This window comes from Sebastes umbrosus, chromosome 18, assembly GCF_015220745.1.
Source record: "Sebastes umbrosus isolate fSebUmb1 chromosome 18, fSebUmb1.pri, whole genome shotgun sequence".
NCBI lineage: Eukaryota > Metazoa > Chordata > Actinopteri > Perciformes > Sebastidae > Sebastes > Sebastes umbrosus.
This window is the reverse complement of record NC_051286.1, coordinates 10,273,255-10,296,087: the sequence shown is the minus strand read 5'-3', so window position 1 is coordinate 10,296,087 and position 22,833 is coordinate 10,273,255. Positions and strand designations below refer to the sequence as shown.

Below are 22,833 nucleotides of genomic sequence, written 5' to 3'. Positions count from 1 at the left end.
ACAAGTATGAACCTGAAAATGAGCATAATATGGGACCTTTAAGAGCAACTGTAACATCCCAGTTTGCCCCCAAAGTATTTCTGATTCTGACTCTGATATTATTTCCTTCATGTTTTCACCCTGTGAGTGGAGGAAAGAAAACACTTTTTTATAGTATGGCATAAATAAATCTTTTGGTATAGCAAACCCACATCTCTAGAGAGTATAATGTCCTGTATGGAAAAAGAATACTTCATGTGAAAACCACATTAAATAATCATTTTCTGACAGTGATTTTTTGTCTATTAAGCTGGTGGTTTCATTGGAGGTCTACTACAAACGTTTTCCCTTTTGACTATCTCACTGCAGATCTCTTCTGCTCTCCTGACACGGTTGGTTGACACCTTCCACGTGTCACTGCAGTTTCCACACTTCTTCAGGCGACACTGCGCAGGAAATGGAGCGTTTACCACCTTTGCACCTTCTCCATGGGAAAAGAGCTGTTCAGACACAAGCAGGCAGATGTGTCAGATAAATCCTATACCCTGCTACAACTTCTTAGAAATAAAATAACTAAGATGTATACCTGTGAGCTCCAAGAAATAGCCTATAAGTATGAGGAAAATTATACTTAATAAAGATACTTCAATAGAAAAAGTTGATAGAAAAATACACATTATGCAAGGACATAAATAAATAAATAAATAAATAAATGATCCTGGTGTCTGATTTCCTGACTTTCAAATAAAATTCCTCAACAACTCAATTCACTATTTATTTCTGTAATAACTTATTTGATTTCGACTGTAAAGGTCTGTCACTATAACTACAGAAAATAATCTGGATTCAATAAATAATAAAGCCTCAGACAAGGACGTTTCATTTTATGCATTTTATTGCAATTCTCAACGACGTACAAAAGAGGTAGACATGTTAGAGGAATAACTTAAACATTGTTTGGTATAGAAGTAGAAAAAAAAGGTCTATTTACATTTATTTACAGTAATAAGTTAAAAGAAATATATTATGACATTATAACAGCAGTTCGTTCAGAGGCTTGAGAGAGACACATTTCAGTTCAGCTCCTTCTCCATCATCTCCTCCTCTTCATCATCAGTGTCTTCATCGCTGCTGGAGTCCTCGTAAGGGCAGATGGTCGCCTGGACTGGATAGTTACGCAGCATCATCTCTGCATCCTGGTACAGATAATCGAAGCATCTCGATTTGGGCCAGTACAACCTTTAAAAAAAAAAGAGTACAGTATTAATAAAAAGAAATAACTTGCAGAAGAATTAAAAATCATTTAATTAAAAAAAAAAAAAAACTCTACTTACTTCACTGGGTGAACGACCTGAGGAGTTTTGGGCTGTTGAGACGCAGAAAGTTCTCCTTGAGTCTGAAAGTTGAAACAAAGTGACCATGTTAAGCTTTTTATCCATTAAACAAACGCACGTTTGAAGGCAAGGCAAGGCAGCTTTATTTGTAGAGCACATTTCAACAACAAGGCAATTCAAAGTGCTTTACATAAACATTCAAGAACATTGAGACAAAGTGCAGAAGAACATTAAGACATAATTAAAACAGTTAATAAAAGCATTAAAGATTAGAAAATAAAAACAAGTTAAAACATAAAAGCTAGGATAGAAGCTAAAATAGAATATATCACACAACAGTAAAAGCTCTAGTGCAGTATAATATAGTTTCAACTTGGAAACCATCAGATCAAGTCGTCTGAAACTCACCCTAAACACAGTTGTGTCTCCTGTTCCAGTCCATGGTCTCCACATAGGACCGCACTGCAGAGAAACATTGTCTCCAGAAAAAGATGAAGTTAATCCACGTTTGGTATTAAAAGTCTCCATGGTTCCTCGTGTAGTGGTCAGTCCTGTGTTAAGTCCTCAGAGTGATGTGAGAGACTGAAGGCAGGAAACCTTCCTATTTATCATTTATCAGGTCCCCAGCAGGACCCAAGGGTGCCAAATTGCGCTTTGACGCGTCTCCAAGTGTCTCCAAGTGTCTCCATGCGCCACGGTGTTCAGGTGCGAAGTCACACTTCAGCAAACTCCAACCAAACTCCAGCCATATGGTCAACTTTCTTTCTTCATATCTTAGTGTAGAGTTTAAAAAAACACATCTTTTGTAAGAGATTGGCCTATTTGGAACACATTTCACCTTCAAGAAGATTCACACTTCCCGAAGGTGAAAACTAACATATTGAAAAGAACTGTAGTGTACAGAGCAATGGTGAAGTGGCACACTCTGCCTGGGTATAGCATTCAAGAAAATAGCAAAAATCAATTTAAAATATTATTGAAAAAACATCTCCTAGCTGAACAGCTCTCTGTGTCTGCTGATATTTAGCCAACATCACATCATAAAAGGTTTAATGTTGGATAAATACAAAGTCCCGTTAATACTTATGGTAAAAGAAGTTGTTCTGTTTTTGTATGTTTTTGTATTTTGACATAATATGCTATGGTCCAACCATTAATGAATCATATTTACCATCATTACCATCATTAACTTGAACCTAGGTCCTGTGTTGTGTGTTGGGTTGTGTCTTAAATCTTGTTGTGTTTTGTTGCTGTCGCTTTTGATGTTGTGGTCATTGTTGGTAAAGATTGTAATGTGATTGTGTACTGAAATGTAGCCTAAAACAGTTCAAAGTGATTTAAGTGCACTCCAGGAAGAATAACTGGGCTCCAGCCACAGCTAATGGAAATCCGAATAAAAGAAGAAGAAGAACATTTCCGAGATGAAATGTACATCTGATTAGATGTTAAAGCCTCTTCATCCACCATGTATAGCCTGTTAAGTGGTTGAGCATAACGTAGCAGTATCATTTTTACTTCTAACAGGCTTAAATAATATTGATATGATGTCAATAAGGTTTGTGCTTATAAATTAAAATCCAACAATAGTTGTCCATGTATCTGTTTTTATGTTTTTTTATTTTTTCCCACTCTCAATGTTGTTTGGTTATGATTTCCCAGAAGTCTTTATAGATATTTAAATCAATATCCTCCTCACAAACACCAACCATACACACACACTTGTCTTTTTGATATATTTACTGTATTGTTATTGTTGTTATTATATATATATCTTGTTCTAATTGTTTGTTATCACTATTATGTAGTCATATTATTTCTTTATATTAATCTTGTCTCTAGGTGGAGGCTTCAGATAAGCCCAGTGTTTTTTTTGCCTCTTCCTGCACTGTATATTATTCATTTATTTGTTGTTGTTATGTTGTATAGTCTTAAATTGTGCAAAACAAATAAACAAAATAAACAAACAAATAGTTCAGTTTGGTTCCTTAACTTTTCTTGTTGATAAAAAAAACTTTTGCTCTTCAAACTCTTTAACCCCTTCACCTCTCAGTGTCTCCTCCGTCTGTGCAGCCATTTGTGTGTGTGAGGTGTGAAGAAACACGTGCCCTACTGTCAGCGCACGCTGAGTGGGATGATGGAAGAAGGCTCGTGCGCAGTAAGGGGGGGGGTTGACACGCGCCAGCCTTTTGTATACAGAGCAGCAGCAGGAGGCTAATAGATAGCTGCTGCACCTCAACAGATGGATGTAAAGCCTGAACGCATCACACACTCCCATATTGAAACCTAATATAAGTATATGTTATACAGCTTCTATAAGAGCTCCACTTCTCAGCCCTTTGTGAGGAAGACCTTGGGAGGTTCATTGCCTCATTCTTTCTTTGTGATAAGTGTTTGCTGTCATTGCACCAGTGGGGGGCAGTGTGGGGCTGCTGCATGCTGGGATGAGATGATAATGGGAGAATATTTGACACATTGGTGTTAAAAAATATCCAGTCAGTGGTGGAAGAACTAGTCAGATCCTTTACTTGAGTCAAGTACTAATACCACATTGTGAAAATACTCCACTACATTCAGTACATAAGTTAAAGTATGTAATATGATCAGCAAAATGTATCCTCTGAGAGACTTTACTGTCTTTCAGAGGCTGTAAAAGGCTCAGTTTTAGAGCTAAGGGGAAGATATTGATGTCATATGAAACTAGAAAACCTAAAGGATCCATTGGTACCAACCATGGGCGAGGAAAAACTTTCATGACCATTTTCAAAGCGGGGTCTCTTAACCTCTGACCTCAAGATATGTGAATGAAAATGGGTTCTATGGGTAACCCACGAGTCGCCCCTTTATGCCAGCCTTTATGATAATCCCATGCAGCTTTGGGCAATAACTATCCAGTTGTTTGCATGCAGTACAAATGTGTTATTTTCACCTATTCTAAAAAATGGTGTGTTTGAATATTTCTGCATACCGGGGTCCCTAAACAGTCTTGGAACTGCATAAATTGGGTATTTTAATTCTTGCAGAAATCTCAAAATGTCTAGAGTATTTGATACCAAATCACAGCATGGCTTTTTCTATGGCGTTCCTTTCTATGGTGTCTTAATGTGGTATTTTGGAGGGATTATTGATCATTTCTATCAGTTCTCAAGTGGTAAAAAATGGTTAAATTTAACACCAAATCTGCATAATGAATGGTATCAACCCAAAAATAGCTGCAACATCTTATGAGACATAATAGAGCATGGGAATGATACTTCTATCATCGTGTTCTAAACCCTTATACACTTTTATAATTTATTTATTTATTAATTCATGTTTATTTCTGATTTATGACCAGAACAACTTTTTCAATTCAGGTCTGAGCATCTCAAATTAATCTTCAGGTTTCCAGCTTTCAGATGATGTACACCACTTCTATGTGACATCAACTGCTGATCTGCTATCTCCCCTTAAAGATCCTCTGTACCCCCCTAAAAGAAAGACAAAAATGGGTCTATGTGGGTTTCAAAGACTTAAAGTGTTGTTGTCAGTGTCTTGCTATTATATATTGTGTTTTTGAATTAATATTACTGCCACATTATGCCACATTTTACTACTGTACTTGTTTAGGGTTGTGCTCATTTTAACTACTGTTGCAAATATCTGCCCAAAGATACAATGCAAGTAGCTTCCTGAGAGCACAGCAGGCCCCAGTATGCCACATTTGTAAGTAGCACTTGTTAAAACGTATACTGTAGAAAGCCTGAAAAGAGAGTGCCTACATCTAAAAGGTGCACTGTGAATGTCTTTAAAGTCCATCCACATCCATCCACATCACAACACTCTGGCTCTCCAGGGAACAAGCAGTCAGAGCTTTGGCATCACTGAGGTCTTCTTACAGACCTCTCTCCTCTTTTTCTGCTCTTGAGCTAATTGGACACACTGCTGGTTTCTTTTGTGTTATTCACTCCTTTGCTATACTTTGTATTATAATGGCAACAACAACAAAAAACATACTGTATATGGACGCATTATGATTCAAACACACATGCGCAAATGGGACCTTTGCCTTGATGTTCAAAAAATGGGCACATTAATGCAATACTTGTGAAAAGATTTTTGCCATATATATATTATATTATAGTAAAACTAGGGCAGCATGTTCAGAGTGTTCTCATGTGTTTTCTTCATCAAAAAGATACATCTCGCATGTTTTGGACATTGTAGTGACAGCTCTTCAAAACACACACTGCACCTTTTGACAGAACACTGCAAAGTATGTCACACAGCGAATAAAAAGAAAAAACATACAAAAGAAGCAGGAAGAGTAAATGTGAGGTGTCACTCAGCTCTGAATGAAGCAAAATTGAAATTCCCTGCCAAGACCTTGGAAAATACAGCCCACACTACCCCCCCCCCCCCCCCCACACACACACACACACACACACACACACACATGCAAGAATGGACAAAATACTAAGGACACTCATCATGGAAAAAATTATAACTGATTACAATTAGGGCTGTCAATAGATAAAAAATATTTAATCACGATTTATCACATGATTGTCCATTGTTCATCACGATTAATTGCAAATAAATCACACATTTTGTATCTGTTCAAAATGTATTTAATACTCTTATCAACATGGGAGTGGGCAAATATGCTTGCTTTATGCAAATGTATGTATATATTTATTATTGGAAATCAATTAACAACATAAAACAATGACAAATATTGTCCAGAAACCCCCACAGGTACTGCATTTAGCATAAAAACTATGCTCAAATCATAACATGGCAAACTGCAGCCCAACAGGCAACAACAGCTGTCAGTGTGTCAGTGTGCTGACTTGACTATGACTTGCCCCAAACTGCATGTGATTATCATAAAGTGGGCTTGTCTGTAAAGGGGAGACTCGTGGGTACCCATAGAACCCATTTTCATTCACATATCTTGAGGTCAGAGGTCAAGGGACCCCTTTGAAAATGGCCATGACAGTTTTCCTTGCCAAAATGTAGCTAAATTGTAACCTCAACAAGTCAGAATGACATGGTTGGTACCAATGGATTCTTTATGTTTTTTCTAGTTTCATATGATACTAGTATCATCATGCATCATGTAGCTTTAAAACTGAGCCCGCTACAACCTCCGAAAGCTCAATCGTGTTAATGCGTTAAAGAAATGAGTGCCGTTAAAACGAATTTGCGTTAACGTGTTATTATCGCGTTAACTTTGACAGCCCTAATTAAAATAAATCAATAACAAAGGATGAGACGGAGATAAAGAGACGCAGATGACAGGTTTTAAAGAGTTGGATTGTACAAAGAAGAAGCTGCAGCTCAACATCTGGGAGATGTCTGAATGTTTCAGACATCAGCTGTTCTTTTCCTGCTGAAATTAACCAAGAGACTGGACCTGCCTGACTGAAAAGTTCACCATTTACCAAGACCCCTTCCTTATATAGCTTCTCCTCGTATAACCTCATCACCTCTAGTGCTCCGCTTCTGTCTCGCTTTCATTTTTTCCTTTCTCTGTGGCCTATTATTCGTAGGTTATATTCCCTCTTTTTTTTCTAAAGACATTTAACACTTACAAAGACTCTCAATACTTCCCTTCAAAAAAAACAATCCCTCTCCATGGCAACAGTCAAGCTCTAATAACATCATTTTCTAGTCGTCGATTCAGTAAAGCCTTATCTTTTTATCTTTGCTTAGTTCGCCGTCACAGTCACAGATTTAAATGTGTTCCAAAAAATGTTCATGAACTCATTCTCTCTCCACCAACTAGAAATCAAATTCATCACACAGCCTAGACATAAAATGTCTAATAATGATACCTTCATGGTTCCCATGGTTCCCACGGTCCAGCTTCCAGACATATTTTTGTGCTGGGCTCCTGTTTTTAATTCATTTTTGTGTTTTAGTTGAGAGGCTCATTTGAAGCACTCACCTCAGTGTTGCACTCTGTGATACTGAATGGAAAACATGTTGATGCCATGCACTAGAGGTAGCAGTACTTTTAGAGTTTGCTTGTATTGATATTTTCAGTGGTGGTTGGTTCATGCTGGGATACTGATAAAAAACAACACAATGTTCTGAACGATTCCTGTTGTTTTCCTTGAAATGAGAAGTTATCTATCTATAAGATTCATCTTTAATAAAGAGAGAACATGTTGAGATGTTGTTGCTCTCCTCCTCCCTGGCCTGCATTCACACTCCAACAGTTTCCTCCAAACACGCAGTATAGTTGTTGAGTTCTGTTTTGTCCTTATTGAACAGAGCTTGGAGTTATTTACTAAAACAATGGAGAAGCAGGCTCAACCATAACACAAATCTGAAAAGCAAACATTTTCAGAATCTAATATTTTCCACTTGAAGTGAAACAATTCACACTCTCCAAACTGGAGAGGACTTTTATCGGTTCTGTTTGGAGGTTATTCATTTTATATCAAGTTGCAATCCAAGACAGAAAAATACAAATCTGAGGAGTCAAAATCCCTTTGCAAGGACCCAGAGACTGTGGACATCAATGCAAACCACAGCAAAAGTGCCCTCTTGGATGCCCCTATGGTAGAACATGATAAAATGTTATCTAGGTGCACTTCCAGTGGAAAAAACATGATGAAATGCCCTCTAGGGTGCCCTTCCAGTGTTGAAAATGTGATGAAGTGCCCTCTAGGATGCCCTATAAATTGAGAAAAAAGGCTACCTTGAACCTCGCACTGTCAAGCTCTCCTTATTAAAACCTATAAGTTAGGTCTATGTTTAGATTCTCTATGGACTTCTGATGATACAGTAAGACCTAACATATATGCCCTATATGATATGCCCTATATGCCCGACAGTAAATCAGAATCAGCTTGACAGCCGAGTACGTTTTCACATAGAAGGAATTTGCCTCATTATTTTTATGCATAACAGTCCCAATGAATATAGTAAGAGAAAAGAAAAAACAAGTACTGCAAAAGTCAAGAATCATAAATATGAAATAACAATTTACAATAAAATATATCTGTTTTTAAGAATAAAAAAAGAGCTGTGCAGTGTTGAAAATGAAGAATGTGCAAATAAATATTCCAGTCACACTATAGACTATTTGTTAAATGTCTTCCAGGGAGTTGAACTTTGCTCTCGTTACTGTTGTGAGTAATGCCGGGGCTCAGGGTGACTCCTGGCCTAACAAGGAAAACATTCCTCCGTGTGACAACAGGAGGGAGGAGAAGCGAGACCCGGTTCATTTACTGTGTGGAGGAGATGCTGCTGCTGCACGGCACGCTAATACCACCTTCCTGCTTCCTGCTTGCAATCATAGAGCTTATTATGTATGGTTTCTTTTTAAGGAAAAAGGCTTTGTCGGTGCGAACAGTCATTTTTAAAAAAGTGCATCACCATCTAATCAATAAAGAGCAGTTTGTGTCCCATCTCATAATCAATTTTCATGTGATTCATACTGGGAGTAAATTTGCTAAACAACGTCATCATGATTTCCTCTCGTGGACTCACAAGAGCTCATTTCATTCACACATCAGCTTCCATTGAGATGTAGATTGTAAACACGCAGTACTGATTGTGAGACACTGCATGTCTTCCTTTTAGTATTTGCATTCTAGAGAGAGCATTTCTTCGTGTGCATGATCCTTCCAGAATACTAAATGATCGGTGACCACCAAGGCGCTGGAGTTAATAACAACTGAGCTGCTGAAGGAACAGTGCATTGTCCATCCATCAGTTATCCATGGCACTTTAAACAATCTATATATCACCCTTTAAAGATTTACCTAAGATAACACAGAACATGTTTATGTGTGTTTACATGGCTTTCTATGAGCTTTGAGTTCTGAGAATAGGCTATACACGAGGTCAGGCTGATCCGGATTCTGGTTTAATTGAAGTCCTGAGGGTTCCCTTGGAAACGATCCGACGGGATGAAAGTGCGTGGTGAGTAGTAGCAGACAAAATATGAGAAAAACAGGAACAAATACTGTAAATTGCATTGCGAGCCATAAAAAGCATGAAACAAAAAATCAATAACTAAAAAAAACAAGACGTTGTACCATGGTCACAGAGTGAGCGAGACTATTCTATACAGCTATGCATCTAGTTAGAGATCTACAACACTATGAGGGTAAGGTGTGCATGCCATAATAACTTGTGTTTCTTTCTTCATCTCAGTCACTGACCCTCTACCACAGAGCAAAGACTAAAAATCCCAGAGCGAGGGTAAAAATGACAGCGCCGAAGACTTTTCCCTTCTGCTCTGCACTGGGATTAACCTCAGCAACTGCTCAATGTGCAGCAAGGTTGTGGATTTATGCTGACAAAAACAGATTTGGAAGGCTCATCCATCAACAGCTGATGCACTGAAATACTGTATGCCACTTGTGAGAGTCAATACAGATGACAAAGAGGAAAGAGAGAGTCTGTAAGATTGATGCTGCAGAGCGAGAGAAGGGAAATAGTGCCGGTTTAGGTGTGTGCCTGAGTGCTGTATGTGAAAGTGGATGTGCAACAGGGAAGCCTCAGTATTAATGAATTCAAGCTTGTAGAGATTGTTGTTCTGCATAGGTCGAGACTAATAGGGGAATTAGGATCCAATTAATTAGTGAGTGAATGTTTATTTTCTCTTTGGGAAAAAGACAGGAAGAAATTAAAAGACAAGACGGGACAAAAGAGCTATTATCTTGAGCAGTGAAGGCTGAGACTTCACTGACTTTATCCCAGCAACATCAGAGTTATGCATCGCGCGTAACAACATCGCTGATGCAGAACCTATGAATACTTCTTATGAAGTCTTGAATGTTTCTATTCCCCTATTCCCAAATAGACAGATTCAGAGCAGTCTCTGACTGGGTGGGTGGGCGGTAGTAGCTTTAAAGCTGTAGAGCAGATTTGTGACCAGAATGCAATTGAGTAAATGAAGCAAGTGAAGGTAAATTGGGCTACAAGCAGGAAAAGAGCAGGCTGGTTCTCGATCTAAGAGAATCCACCGATTAGTCAGTGAGGAACGCAAACGCCAAAAGCGTTACTGGCCGGAAGTGGAAAGCCCAAGTTGTGGTCGATCAAGCGCCAAGAGCTTGTTGGCAGGGTCCAGGTAGCGCTACAAGATCAAGGCCGCAGGGCCAACAAGGAGGCTGGACAACCTGGAACGGGGTTGTCGACCGGAAAGTCAGTTGGTCAGATTTGATGAAGATCCCACAGGCAAGACTCAGCTTCCTTATCAAGTCAACCTGTGACACCCTTCCCAGTCTTCGGAACCATGGTTTGAGAATGAGGAACGCTGCTTGCTCTGCAACGCCCCCAACGCAAGCCTCCAGCACGTCTTGTCAAGCTGCAAGACCGCACTTTCACAGGGTTGCTACAGGTGGCGAGGTCATGACCAGGTCCCGAAAAAGCTGTCCGAGGTGCAGGAGGTGCGCAGATATGAAAGCAGGGGATGAAGCACCAGGCCGAGAGAAGCACTCTCCCCTTACCAGGGCTGGAAAATGCGAGTGAATCTTGGCAGGCAGCTCCATTTCCCCAGCATGATTATCACCAAGTACTCAGAACCGTCTGCTGAGTGCAGAAAGGCTGGCTGGAAGACCATCATCTTCCCAGTGGAGGTTGGTTGCTATGGCTTCGTGGGGCTGTCAACCATCCAGCTGCTGAGGGATGCAGCAGTGACAGGTGGAAAGATGAAGAAGGCAACAAAGGGACTGACAGTGGAGGCGGAGAAGGGCAGCTTTTGGCCACATGGGCTGAGGACAAATGGTGGGGAAAGAACATCTAACCCAAAAGTCAGCTGCAGGGGGCGGCAGGAAGACGTTCCCTGTCACTGCTCTGCCACCAGGAGACGTTTTCACGATTAAAGGAGCGACACGTTGAGCAATGGTGGTTCCTGGCTACAGCTGTAAATCTTGGGCACCGGAGGGGATGCGACAGGCAGTAATGCCCAGCAGGTCAATCCAGCTACCTGCATATTTACTGAATAAGAAGCAATACACAGTGTACTGGCCCATATGCAAACACAGAGAGTATTGATGAATGAGTGTGAAGCAGAGTGATGAAATGCAGAAACTAAGTACACAACCTTTCAAAAATGCAACCTCAATTGTCTGGCTTTAAAGCTTAAGAAGGCAAAACGTTTTTGGTATCATTCAAAAAATCCATAATAACCTTTCAGCATATTGTAATTAAAGTGTTCTGAGAGAAAACTAGACTTCTGCACCTCCTCATGGCTCTGTTTTCAGGCTTTAAAAACTCTAGGCCGCGACGGGAGACTTTGGTCAATCACAGGTCATTTCAGAGAGAGAGAGCGTTCCTATGGGCTGTTCATTCAATGGAGGCAGCTGTCAATCATTCGCGAACTCCGATCAAACTAGGCAGCGCTGATCAAATATGAATCAATATTCTGTTACTGTAATGCCTATTTCTTGTCTCAAATGTTTTCAGGAACGTCTTGTAGTGTACTGTTTAGATGTAAAATGAGAACGTTTGCTGTTCTCAACACGGCTGCCGGGTCACAACTCTCTCATTTTCTCCGTTTGATCTGAGTTTTGAGTCCGACCTTACATCAGTCTGGGTCAGCGATAGATTATGCTGAGCATCATATTGACGACGGGTATGACCATCACAATGGGGCTTCAAATTATCAGTGTATATTGGCACTGTGTTAGAAATCCACACTGAAACCTGCTTTTGAGAATATCATTCTAATTATTTTCACAAGGGTAACAGCCTGTTTTGAAGTTAAATTAGTACAAGTAAAGTGCATTTTTAATAACTAAACCTTGCTGTAAAAATAAAGACACCCAGTAAAACAAATCAGACATTTTGAAAGCAAAGCAATAAAAACATAACTTTATTAGAGACTGGAGATCCATTGTAGATGAGGAGCTGGAGCTTAACAGTTATTAAATTCAGAAGGCTAGGTGCATAGAGAAAACAGTATCATATATTGAAGAGGCGTCTTCTTTAAAGTTGGTAATTGCATTCAGCACATCAGTTGATGACACACAGCGCTTTCACTCCTGACAAGTAACTTTGACCATGTAGCCACCAGCTACTATTGGACACATTTCTTTATAGATCAAAGCATTGACTGTGAAAACAGCCCAGCGTATCATCTCACCATGACCACCACCGGGATGGCTTAAGAAGAACAAGGCAACAGCCCAGATAATAACAGACCAAAGAAAACAAACTGGCAGCTTTCATTGAAATACGCATCATTGATCTGCAGATGAATACGAGACATAATACTGTAGACAGCGAGCTTTGATGCGGCTCTTCCACTCCTTCTAGCTTTTCAATCTAATTAATCTAGTAATAGTATTTGGTGCTTTTATATGATCACTGTGTGAATGTATAATTCATCATCTGATAGCATAGATTTCCTTTCATTTTCTTTTGTGAAAGTCTCTGCCTCCAGGAGAAATATCCGCTGAATTGAGTTCACTACAAAAGCTTTTGTTATTTCTATTGTACAGCTTAACTTGAGCAAATCTCCTCTAACTGAGCAGCAGAGAGAAACAGAAGATGAGACATCTGGAGAGCAAAAATAGGACTCGACGAAGACACTCATTGATTTTACAGAGGTTTTACAGGGAACACACTGTCAGACTCATTTTTTAGATTCCTTCTATCGATTTTAGAAATCATTCTGAATTTAAAAAAAAGAGCATCATCTGACAATAGCTCTACCACAGTGTTGTCCTTGATACTAGCCTGCCACCAGATGGCGCCAAAATGAGGAATTTTCAAATCCTGCATAGTGGCTTTAAAGGTTCTCTATATGATATTCAGAGCATTCATATAGCAGGAAAACAACTATTGTCTATGTAAAGATATAGAGGAGTAATGTCTACCTGGGCAGAGAATTAAAGCTGCACTCTGCACTGCTCTCATATGGTGACGGCGGTTACAGCTGATAACGCCGTCCCGACTAACGGCATTGTTGAGCTGCTATAGCCGCCAGCTCAGCCTTCACCATGTTGAGAGCCATGTGGAGCCAATAGATATGCTTTGAATTTCGTATTGAACACCTTTAATTTAAAGGATCTGCAATAGGATTGTGTTTAAAACTACATGGATGGTGCCAAACTTGGCTTAATCAACATTCTGTGGTGAGAGCCAAAAACAGTACCAGCTCTGCCAAAAACGAGGCACCTTGCAGCTGAAGCGTCCAGACGTGTTTGTGTGTGGATCTGACAAGGGTTACTAACACAGCGCCAGCAAATTTACATAATAAAAAATGCACTATTAACACTCTAGGTCTACCGGGATATTAATGTTTTTTATGCATTTGTGATCATTCTGATTATTTTTATAACATTTTATGAAAATTCATTTTGGTAGCACATCCGTGAATGAATGGAGCCCCGATGCGACTTTACTGAAGAGGTACTTCAAAGATTAGAATAATTATAAGTAATACAGGGCTACTAATGAAGCCGGTTGCTTGAATGATTTATCAAAGGATGAAAAGAGTGCATAATGATGTGGTGTTTTAATAAGCCTTGCCTCAAGCAGACCCATTTTGTTTTCTCCTCAGTGGAAGTAAGTTTAAAACCATTAGTCATGGTTGCTTCGTTTACACCACTTCTACAATCCCTCGCTCCACTAAAGGTCAGGCCATTTAGAGATGCGCTTCCTCGATAGACTTGGTATGTGGCAAATTATATAACTGCACTTGGGGCTTTCACAGAACTTACCACTAAGTCCCAAAGGCACAACTGAGACGTTGCCATTGATTGCTCAAAACAGATTTGGATTGTCCCCCAACAGCGGTTCAACAGCATGTTATTTGAATATTTTATGAAAGATTCGCCGGCTGATTTCGTTTCAGTGCCTAATAACGTCCCCAAAGCTAGAAATGTATTCTAGAAAGATCTTATGAAACTCAACTGTGTTGGGATAACGTTACAATAAAACGGTTTTATTCGTAAGTGTGGTGTTGATGTACATAACACTGGCATATTTGGGGAAATAGATAAAATAAGAGTAATATTTTAATTATTGATTCATGTATTCTGCTCAGTAGGCAACCTCCGGTTCAGAAAAGTGAAGCCAATGAGGAAGTGGCATAAACTGCCATTCTTTCTACTAGCCAGCAGGGGGCGACTCCTCTGGTTGCAAAAAGAAGTCTGATTGTATAGAAGTCTATGAGAAAATGATCCTACTTCTCATTTGATTTATTACCTCAGTAAACATTGTAAACATGAGTTTATGGTCTCAATCGCTAGTTTCAAGTCTTCTTCAATACAGCATGATGTTCATTTAGTAAATTATGGTCCCATTTAGAGTCATATATATAGACCATAAAGCAGGGGATGCTTTAGGGTGTGGTTACTTTGTGATTGACAGGTCGCTACCACGGCGTTGTCCGGTCTGAGAATTGTCCGTATTTTCGTCTTAAAAACTTTAACCCTTTCACAGTGTGTTTTCAATTCATGAAATTGTAACATTTTAAAAATGTTTTATTCAGCATTCAGTTGTACTTAACTCCACCCTTTTATGTCACTTCTGGTTGCAAAACAATAAAGTACATTGAATTCTTGTGTGATAACTTAATAATGCACTGTCCATACTTTCACATAGTGTGCACAGTAACGCTTCACAATTATGTAGTCACCAAGGTAGTAGTTACCAAGGAATGAGGAAAGAACAAATCAGGCAACTGGCTTAATGAAATAGCTAACAAGGTGTTCCAAAATAACCCTTAGTCAAGGACTATAATTTATGGTAATTAATTGTACCTCACGCTGTCTGATATTCGCTGTATTTCATTGGTTCCTAGAAGTCTGCACACTCTCCACTAATGAATCATTCTAGACAAACGCTTTATTATGTACCTATAGCTTTTATCTCATCAATTCAAGTGTTGTTTTATCCTACTGTAAAATGCAATGCAATCATGCATAATGTATAGTATGATTATTCCATATGTATTTTTAGAGTCGAGTGATTGGCTTTGATTGGCAGGTTGGATGTAAGCATTTATGTCTTATTCCCTGCATTTCAACATTATTTATCACGGATACTTGAATCCCATTAGCCTGTTATGTTTTAAGATGTTGATCATATTTTTTACAGGAAACTAAATTGGGAAAAGGTGTGACTAGTTTACCTTATTTGTCCTTAATGGCTTTTCAAAATGTTAATTTGTCATATTCTTGTGCGCAAATATGTCTTCTTTTGTTCTTATCAACTATAGTATAGTCTACATATTTAATTGAATCAAAATTGGTAACACTGATAACGTTCAGCCACTAGATGTCACATTCTCCCTCCACCGTTGCAATGCAATCACTTCACAATAAGTGGTTGCCAGTTCGATGTACAACCTGCATATTTTATGGTCTGTGTGTGTGTGTGTGTGTGTGTGTGTGCGTGTGTGTGTGTGTGTGTGTGCGTGTGTGTGTGTGTGTGTGTGTATGTGTGGTGACAACACATTAGAAGTTGGAACCAAACGTCAGATATCTTTCACAGAGTTAAACAATACATTTATTTTGGAGCTTTCAACATTTTTTAAATGATTAATTCACTATATCTCTCTCTCTATATATATATATGTATATATATATGTATATATATATAGAGAGAGAGAGAGCGAGAGAGATGAGTGATATATATATATAGATATAGATATAGATATATAGATATAGATATATATACGACTTTTCCTAAAAATATATATATATTTTTTTTTTATTATTATTTTTTTTTTTTTTTTTTTTAGGAAAAGTCATGCTTTTATATGGCACATTTCTAAAAACTCTGAGGGTGTTTTTGTTTTTTTTGTATATTGTCTAAATATTTTTTTTTTAATCAATAACATCATTAAATTGCACATGGTTTTCAATTACTTCCTCAAGAATGAGAATGTATATAAAAGAATCAACTTCATTGGACACAGGTATTGTAGGAAACCAGCATCTTCGTCCCCATCCCCACACTCAAGATGATGAAGATAAGCATTTTTTTTTTTGCAGTGTAATCTCAGTAGTGTATCTCAGTGAGTGAGTGAGCCGAACCAACAGTATATAGGATGCTGGATGACGGTGATGCGCACCAAAAGAGGCTGCTGCTGCATCTGCTGCTGCTTCGCTTACAGGACTTACATGAGGATGGATGGAGTTTATGCGTAACGGTATAAAGCGATGGATTTCCCTGCTCTTCATCACATTGTTGGGGCGTTGTTAAATTCCAGGAGACGGACATAACATCTAAGGAGTTGTTTTGCAGAAGAAAAATTCACAGGCTGCAGTTTTCCAACAACACGGAGAGGCTTATTGTGGTTTGTAAACTTTATGGCTTTATAGCAACATTACGCATTGATGTATAGCGTCTTTGAGGGGGTTGATTGTATTTATGTTTTCTGCTGTTAAGGTGCGTAAAAATCGGTTTTGAAATGTCGGACCTCCACAACCGGAGCCAAACCAGCGCACGTCGCAGTGACTACGTGTGGCAGTATGAATATTATGACGACGAGGAGCCAGTGTCTTTTGAGGGACTCAAAGCGCACAGATGTAAGATGAACACAACTATATATACATCACTGAGACAATCTTCCATTGCTTTGACTGCTTTTACTTTATTGTGTTGGGGGGGGGGGGGGGGTGTTTATGTGTGTCAGCAAAGAGGGTTACTCTTTAATGATTCATTACTCCCTGCACATTTCACCTCTTGCTATCTTTACTGCTTCAGCTGGATGGTGACGCGCAACCAGCCTCTCAATAAACACATTAAATGCAGGCAGCAATATTTCAGGCATGCACACTGTAAACAATTGTTGTTAATTTGCAGCAGGATTTCAACAGTATTAACCTGTTATTGCTAAAAACAGTGCTTTACTGTTAATGCAAAAGAAAACCTGTTAAATTACGCTCATAACTGAACTATAATGCATTCTTAAAAAACAGCACTTTATTGCTGAAAGACTATCTAAAGTATCATCAGTAACAGTTTCATGCAGTATTTCTTTAATTCTGGGACCTGATCTGCACATGTGAGGCTTGTACATTGTACATGATTGTAAAATCAGTGAATTAGCTTTATTGTTCTTCACTCACATGTTGTTATAGTTTGCATTCTGTGCTTATAGCCAGCTATAGACATACATTTTTCGGAAAAGTGTCAACAAGTCTATGATAGCCTTTTCCTAACAAGTGCCTTTAATTGTATTTAGTGTGACTATTCCTATGTCTGTAACCTGCTAAGTCTATTCATCTAGGCAAAAAATAATGTTTATTAAAATGTATGTAAAAAATACAACCTAAATAGTGCATTAAAACAAATCAGTAAGATAATGTAAAAGAAAGGTGAAAAACAGATATATAATGTATCTTTAAACAGTAAATTAACTGTAAAATACTGTGAAATTAATAAAAAAAATAGTATTTTTCATTAACAGTACAAAGCTGTAAATTTCAGCGACAGCATAATAATGTTAATTTTACAGTAACATAAAGGCAAACCCTGCTGCCAGTTCTTTACTGTTATTTTAATGGGAATTCTTAACAGTGCACCTGTGCTGGTGTTTTTATACTCCAGTGGTCAAGTCACTTTCAGAAAACACAGATAATTTGATAACCTGCTGAGATAAAAATGTAGAAGTACTGAGTTCAGGTTGAATTTTTAAACCTAGACCCTATTTTCCCATGTTTTTGTGTCTACGTGACTAAAGGGGACAACATTTTTTGAAATTGGTCCAGTATTGAGAGATAACGCTGCAGATGGCAGCCGCGAAACGAGCTGTGAGGGCAATGAGCAACGTCACTGTAACGTTACGTTCACTAAAAAGTGCTTGTTTTTGCAGATGACACTGCTCAGATTGTTATTATAAGTGTCTGACATCATTATGGAAAGGATCCTACAGAGAAACAAAATGTTTTTCATTACCTTTTTATTGATCTGGTCTGTTTGTTATTGTGTCCAAGTGTCCCCGCTCAAGGAGAAGTCTCGTGAAATCGGAATATCCATATACTCTGGCTCAAACAAATACGGGTGGCCATCGAATTCAAATCCACATTGTCAAAATAATCTAAATATTCAGCCATGAGATTGAAATTCTTTTAGATAACAATAAGCTACGCTTTCTATACTCCAACACAACAAATGCTGCCTGGCCGGCACTCACATTTCCATCACGGACGTATTCCACTATTCCACCGTTGTCTTCTGGCAACACGTCACCTCGCCAGATTTCACGAGACTTCTCCTTGAGTCAGACTCTTTCCATAATGTCAGACACTTATAATAACAATCAGAGCCTGTCATGGCAAAAACAGTTAATGGACGTTAATGATGATGCCAGCTTGCCCCAATGGCACCATATTGCAGCTCGTGTGCAGCTGCCGTTTACAGCAATCTCCCTCAATACTGGACCAATTTCAGAAATTGTTATCCCTATTAGTCAGTCAGACTCAAAGACATGGGAAAATAGGGTCTAGGTTGAAAAATACCAAAGTTACCATTTATCTGAGTAATTGAGGATTTTGAGGGCCCCTGAGATAGATTAATAAAAGTACAGAGAGAGGAGCAGATGGATTTAATCATTAAAATATGTACTATAATAAAAATTCTCTCCTCTCTGACATTTCAGACTCCATCGTCATCGGCTTCTGGGTCGGACTTGCTGTGTTTGTCATCTTCATGTTCTTTGTCCTCACGCTGCTCACAAAGACAGGAGCGCCACACCAAGAGTGAGTATATTAGCAGGTCTACAGCCCATGTATCCATTCACTCTCACATCTGGCCCCACGGGGATAGTTTCAGCACCACGGAGAGCTCAAGCAATTCAGCTCTCACAGTTTCATCTAAGAGCTGGGGCAGCGTTTCATGTGTGAGGCTGAACTCGTGATGTGTGCGAAGGCAGAGGGAGACAGGACTGTAATGAGCTTCAGGGATGTGTTTGCTTTTCTAACAGATTAAGTTGTAAGGCATTTTAATTTGGGTAGCCAGTGGCTGTTCTCATAGGCATTATTGTGCTTTGTGGAAAGCCGCCATTTGACTTGAAGCTGAGCTCCATATGGCCAAAGACACATTGCGAGCTCAAATGAAAATCAGCCGTGAAATGGAAAGAAAACACCTATATAAAGGTCAGAATGATACGGCACTGAGGTTGAGCACAGATGTAATAAGGAATTTATTGTCTGGCTTCATGTCTTTTCCCACCGTTCTCTTTTCAGAACAGGGTGCTGGGGAGATTAAGTATTAATTTCCAGACAGAACAATAATGAAAAAGAGGATAATAAGACAAGAAATGGAAAGGGACCCTATTTTCCCATGTTTTTGTCTCTAACCGACTAATAGGGACAACAATTTGTGAAATTGGTCCAGTTAGTTTTGCCACGATCCTGGGATTTATAACTTCAATACAATACCTTGAAAAATATCAATATTTGACACCACAGGGGAAAATTGAGAGACATAACATTTTAGATTGTTATTAAAAGATAAATAGCAGTGTGTGTGTGTGTGTGTGTGTCAACGCGCTGTCGGAGATAAGACAGAGCAGAAAGCGTAGCTGGTATCTGTGTATCAATACTGTTTAAAATGAGTATTAAAACTGTTTCAAATATTCATTATAGATACTTCGATATTTTTGTCGATACTAGCCCTCCTGTTGTCTTCGGGTCAAATTGACCCGAAGACAACAGGAGGGATAAATCCACAGAAATTCAACATTAGGTCATGAAAAATTAACAAAAGTATGCTCATATTATTAATAATAGCCAGACAAGAAAACATTATTGTCAAATAATAGCCTTGTTCATTATCATCAGTTGGCCTGTTTAACCCTCCTGTTGTCTTCGGGTCAATTTGACCCGAAGACAACAGGAGGGCTAGGTCCAGTATTGAGGGAGAGCACTGTAGATGGCAGCTGCTCAAGGGCTGCAATGCAATCCTATTAGGGCAAGCTGGCACCATCATTTACGTCCACTAAAAGTGCTTGTTTTTTTCCATGTCATGGCTCTGATTGTTATTATAAGTGTCTGACATTATGGAAAGAGTCTCTTCTTGCGAGGTGACGTGCTGCCGGAAGACAACGGTGGAATAGTGGAATACATTCATGGTGGAAACGTGGAAAATACCCAAGTCACCCTTTAAGTGTTCAGCTACAGGTTCATTCAAGACTAAAATAGGAATAAAAGACCTTGATATTTTCAAAGCATTTCTCTGCTTCAATCTCACATCGCTGCTGTGATCTTTCTTTCTTTACAGAAACCCAGACTCTGCTGAAAAGCGCCATCGACCAGGCAGCTGTCTGGTGGACATCGGCAGTCCACAGGACGACAATGACAAAGCCTTCTCTCGTCCTTTGCTAACAGAGTCCCGCTCATATTTTCATTTCTACATCAACGAGGAGGATCAGGGTCATGGGAAGCGAAAACCAGAGGAGGAGAGAGTTGGAAAGCACAGCGGGGCCCGAGCCCAGAAGGGGACCAGAGGCATCAGCTCTTCGGGGATGGACGAGATGGAAGAGGACGCTGAGGAAGATGAGGGACACCAACCTCTCAAGGGACTGATAGAGGAGAGTAAGACAGACAGAGAATGTGCCTTCTTTTCCCACTTCAACATCCCCAACTTTGTGAATTTGGAGCACAGTTCAACACTTGGAGAGGATGATCTGCTGTATGAGCCGTCCGCCATACTGGAGCGCCAGTCTCACTCTCAGGATGGCCACTGTGACATCCGCTAGGTCTGTTTCTACAAAGATATCACAGGCATGGACATAATGTTATTGTTATATTTGTAATATTTGCTTTCCTTTCACATGGCCATTTGTGATCTGACTTTGGGAAACGCACACATCTGCCACACAGCTACTTTTTTCCCCCAAAAAGTGTCTCTGCTTGGAGAGTTTTTAGCCTTTTCAGCAAGAACACATTTAGCTCAACAAGCAAGAGGGCACAAAAGACGGCCCACAATTTCATATGAAGCGCAACTCATAGTTATGCGATGACATTTCTTCTTGAAGATAAAATTACCTCACAAATGGTACCTTTTACAACGAGCTCCTTTGAATTAGATGCGGCTGTATTGTGCCTGGACTGCATGTCCTTCCACACAGGAAAAAACAGAGAGACCATTGTCTCACCAGGCAGAGGTGCTTTGTCCAATTCATTCTGCTATTATTGCTGTCTTGCTCTCTTGTGCAATTCTTGACAATTATCTCTCTAACAGGGCCAGCGTTGCCAGATGGGAAATAATAAACTATCGTACCAGAGGCTTAGAATTATCGTATTTTGAGGAAAAATATTGCACACGAGTCATAACCACGAGATCAAATAGGCGTAAATGTATAATAAAAAAAACCAACACATATTTCGACGACTTTTTGACACGCCTACCAATTTACGGACCTTGTTTTTTTTCTTTTAAAGCAAGCTGATGATGCGTAGAATGGGGTATGTGTCCATGTCCGTCTGGCAGTCGTTGTAATAGCCTACAATTATAAAATTACAGTACAAGACAGGAGGGAGAGAGAACGACAGACTGTGCTTGCGAGTCAAATATATCAACCGTGAAAACACAGTTGTCGGATCCATCCAGTAAAAGAATTAAAGGGGACTTATTATTTTTTTGTGCTTTTTCCCTTTCCATTAGTGTGTTATATAGTTTTTTGTGATTGTAAAAGGTCTGCAAAGTTACAAAGCCCAAAGTCCACACCAAAGGGAGTTACTTTCCCCCCACAGAAACACTGCTACTGCACTGCCTGAAACGCCTTGATTGAAGTCCTGCCTTTTCTTTTGTAACGCGGTGATGTCACCAAGTAACACATTTGTTTAACCTCTTTTTTTTGCACGCCGTCAAACAAAGCTAGTTAGAGTGGAGCTGGAGTGGAGTCCAAAGAGTTTGGCCAGCCGACCAATCACAGCAGACTGGGCTTTTATAAGAGGTGTAAATTATCGTACATTATGGCACTTTTTGCATTATTGATTGTACATCATACAGAGGGCAAAATCATCATACAAATACAATAATTATCATACACCTGACAACGCTGAACAGGACACAAATGCCAGGTGGTCTACCAACAAGATTAAAAGCATGGAATTCAATGTTTTTTGTTCAAAAATGAAGTGCCCTCCATTACAAAAGTGTACCTTAACCATGTGATTAGTAGCACAAATCAAACATATCATCTTTCTATTACGGGGTAGGTAACCTGAGACCTTGGATGACAAATGTGATATAATACTTTTGTAGACAGATCTCTTGAATCAGAAGTGATTTTGGATTGTCCGAATAAAGCCTAAGTGGTTAAATGGTCATTCAACTCAACACTGGTGTGGCGTAGCATTTCTTAACATTACACATTATGAAATAAGATCACACTCAGATTCACTATTTCATAATGCTTTGTCAGAGGTAACAATAAACAAGAACTTGAGCTGCTCTTATCAACTTTTAAAATGCGTTTTAGCGTCTTGTAGTTTTTCATCTTGGTTTTATGGCCCACAAATTGACTGGTTTGGTTCACTCTCATGGCTTTCATTGACAATATTGCCAACTGAAAGATGTGGCTGATTCCAGCGAAGAAAAAAATATATATAAT

At 39.2% G+C, this 22,833-nt stretch overlaps 2 protein-coding genes across 2 annotated transcripts; one reads left to right on the top strand and one right to left on the bottom strand.

The window, feature by feature from the left end:
* Positions 1 to 1,052: 1,052 nt before the first annotated feature.
* Positions 1,053 to 1,872, bottom strand: ripply2 (ripply transcriptional repressor 2). The gene is made up of 3 exons (XM_037750067.1): positions 1,722 to 1,872; positions 1,314 to 1,375; positions 1,053 to 1,218 (listed from the first exon to the last, which is right to left on the bottom strand). Exons 1-3 carry the CDS (start codon positions 1,839 to 1,841, stop codon positions 1,053 to 1,055), a joined length of 348 nt encoding a protein of 115 aa, XP_037605995.1. The 5' UTR covers positions 1,842 to 1,872.
* Positions 1,873 to 16,244: 14,372 nt separating this feature from the next.
* On the top strand, positions 16,245 to 21,935 carry LOC119476636 (melanocortin-2 receptor accessory protein 2A-like). Its single transcript, XM_037750053.1, has 4 exons — positions 16,245 to 16,566; positions 16,659 to 16,798; positions 18,874 to 18,973; positions 20,496 to 21,935. The coding sequence occupies exons 2-4, from the start codon at positions 16,681 to 16,683 to the stop codon at positions 20,971 to 20,973; spliced, it is 696 nt and encodes a 231-aa protein (XP_037605981.1). The 5' UTR covers positions 16,245 to 16,566; positions 16,659 to 16,680; the 3' UTR covers positions 20,974 to 21,935.
* The last annotated feature ends 898 nt before the right edge of the window (positions 21,936 to 22,833 follow it).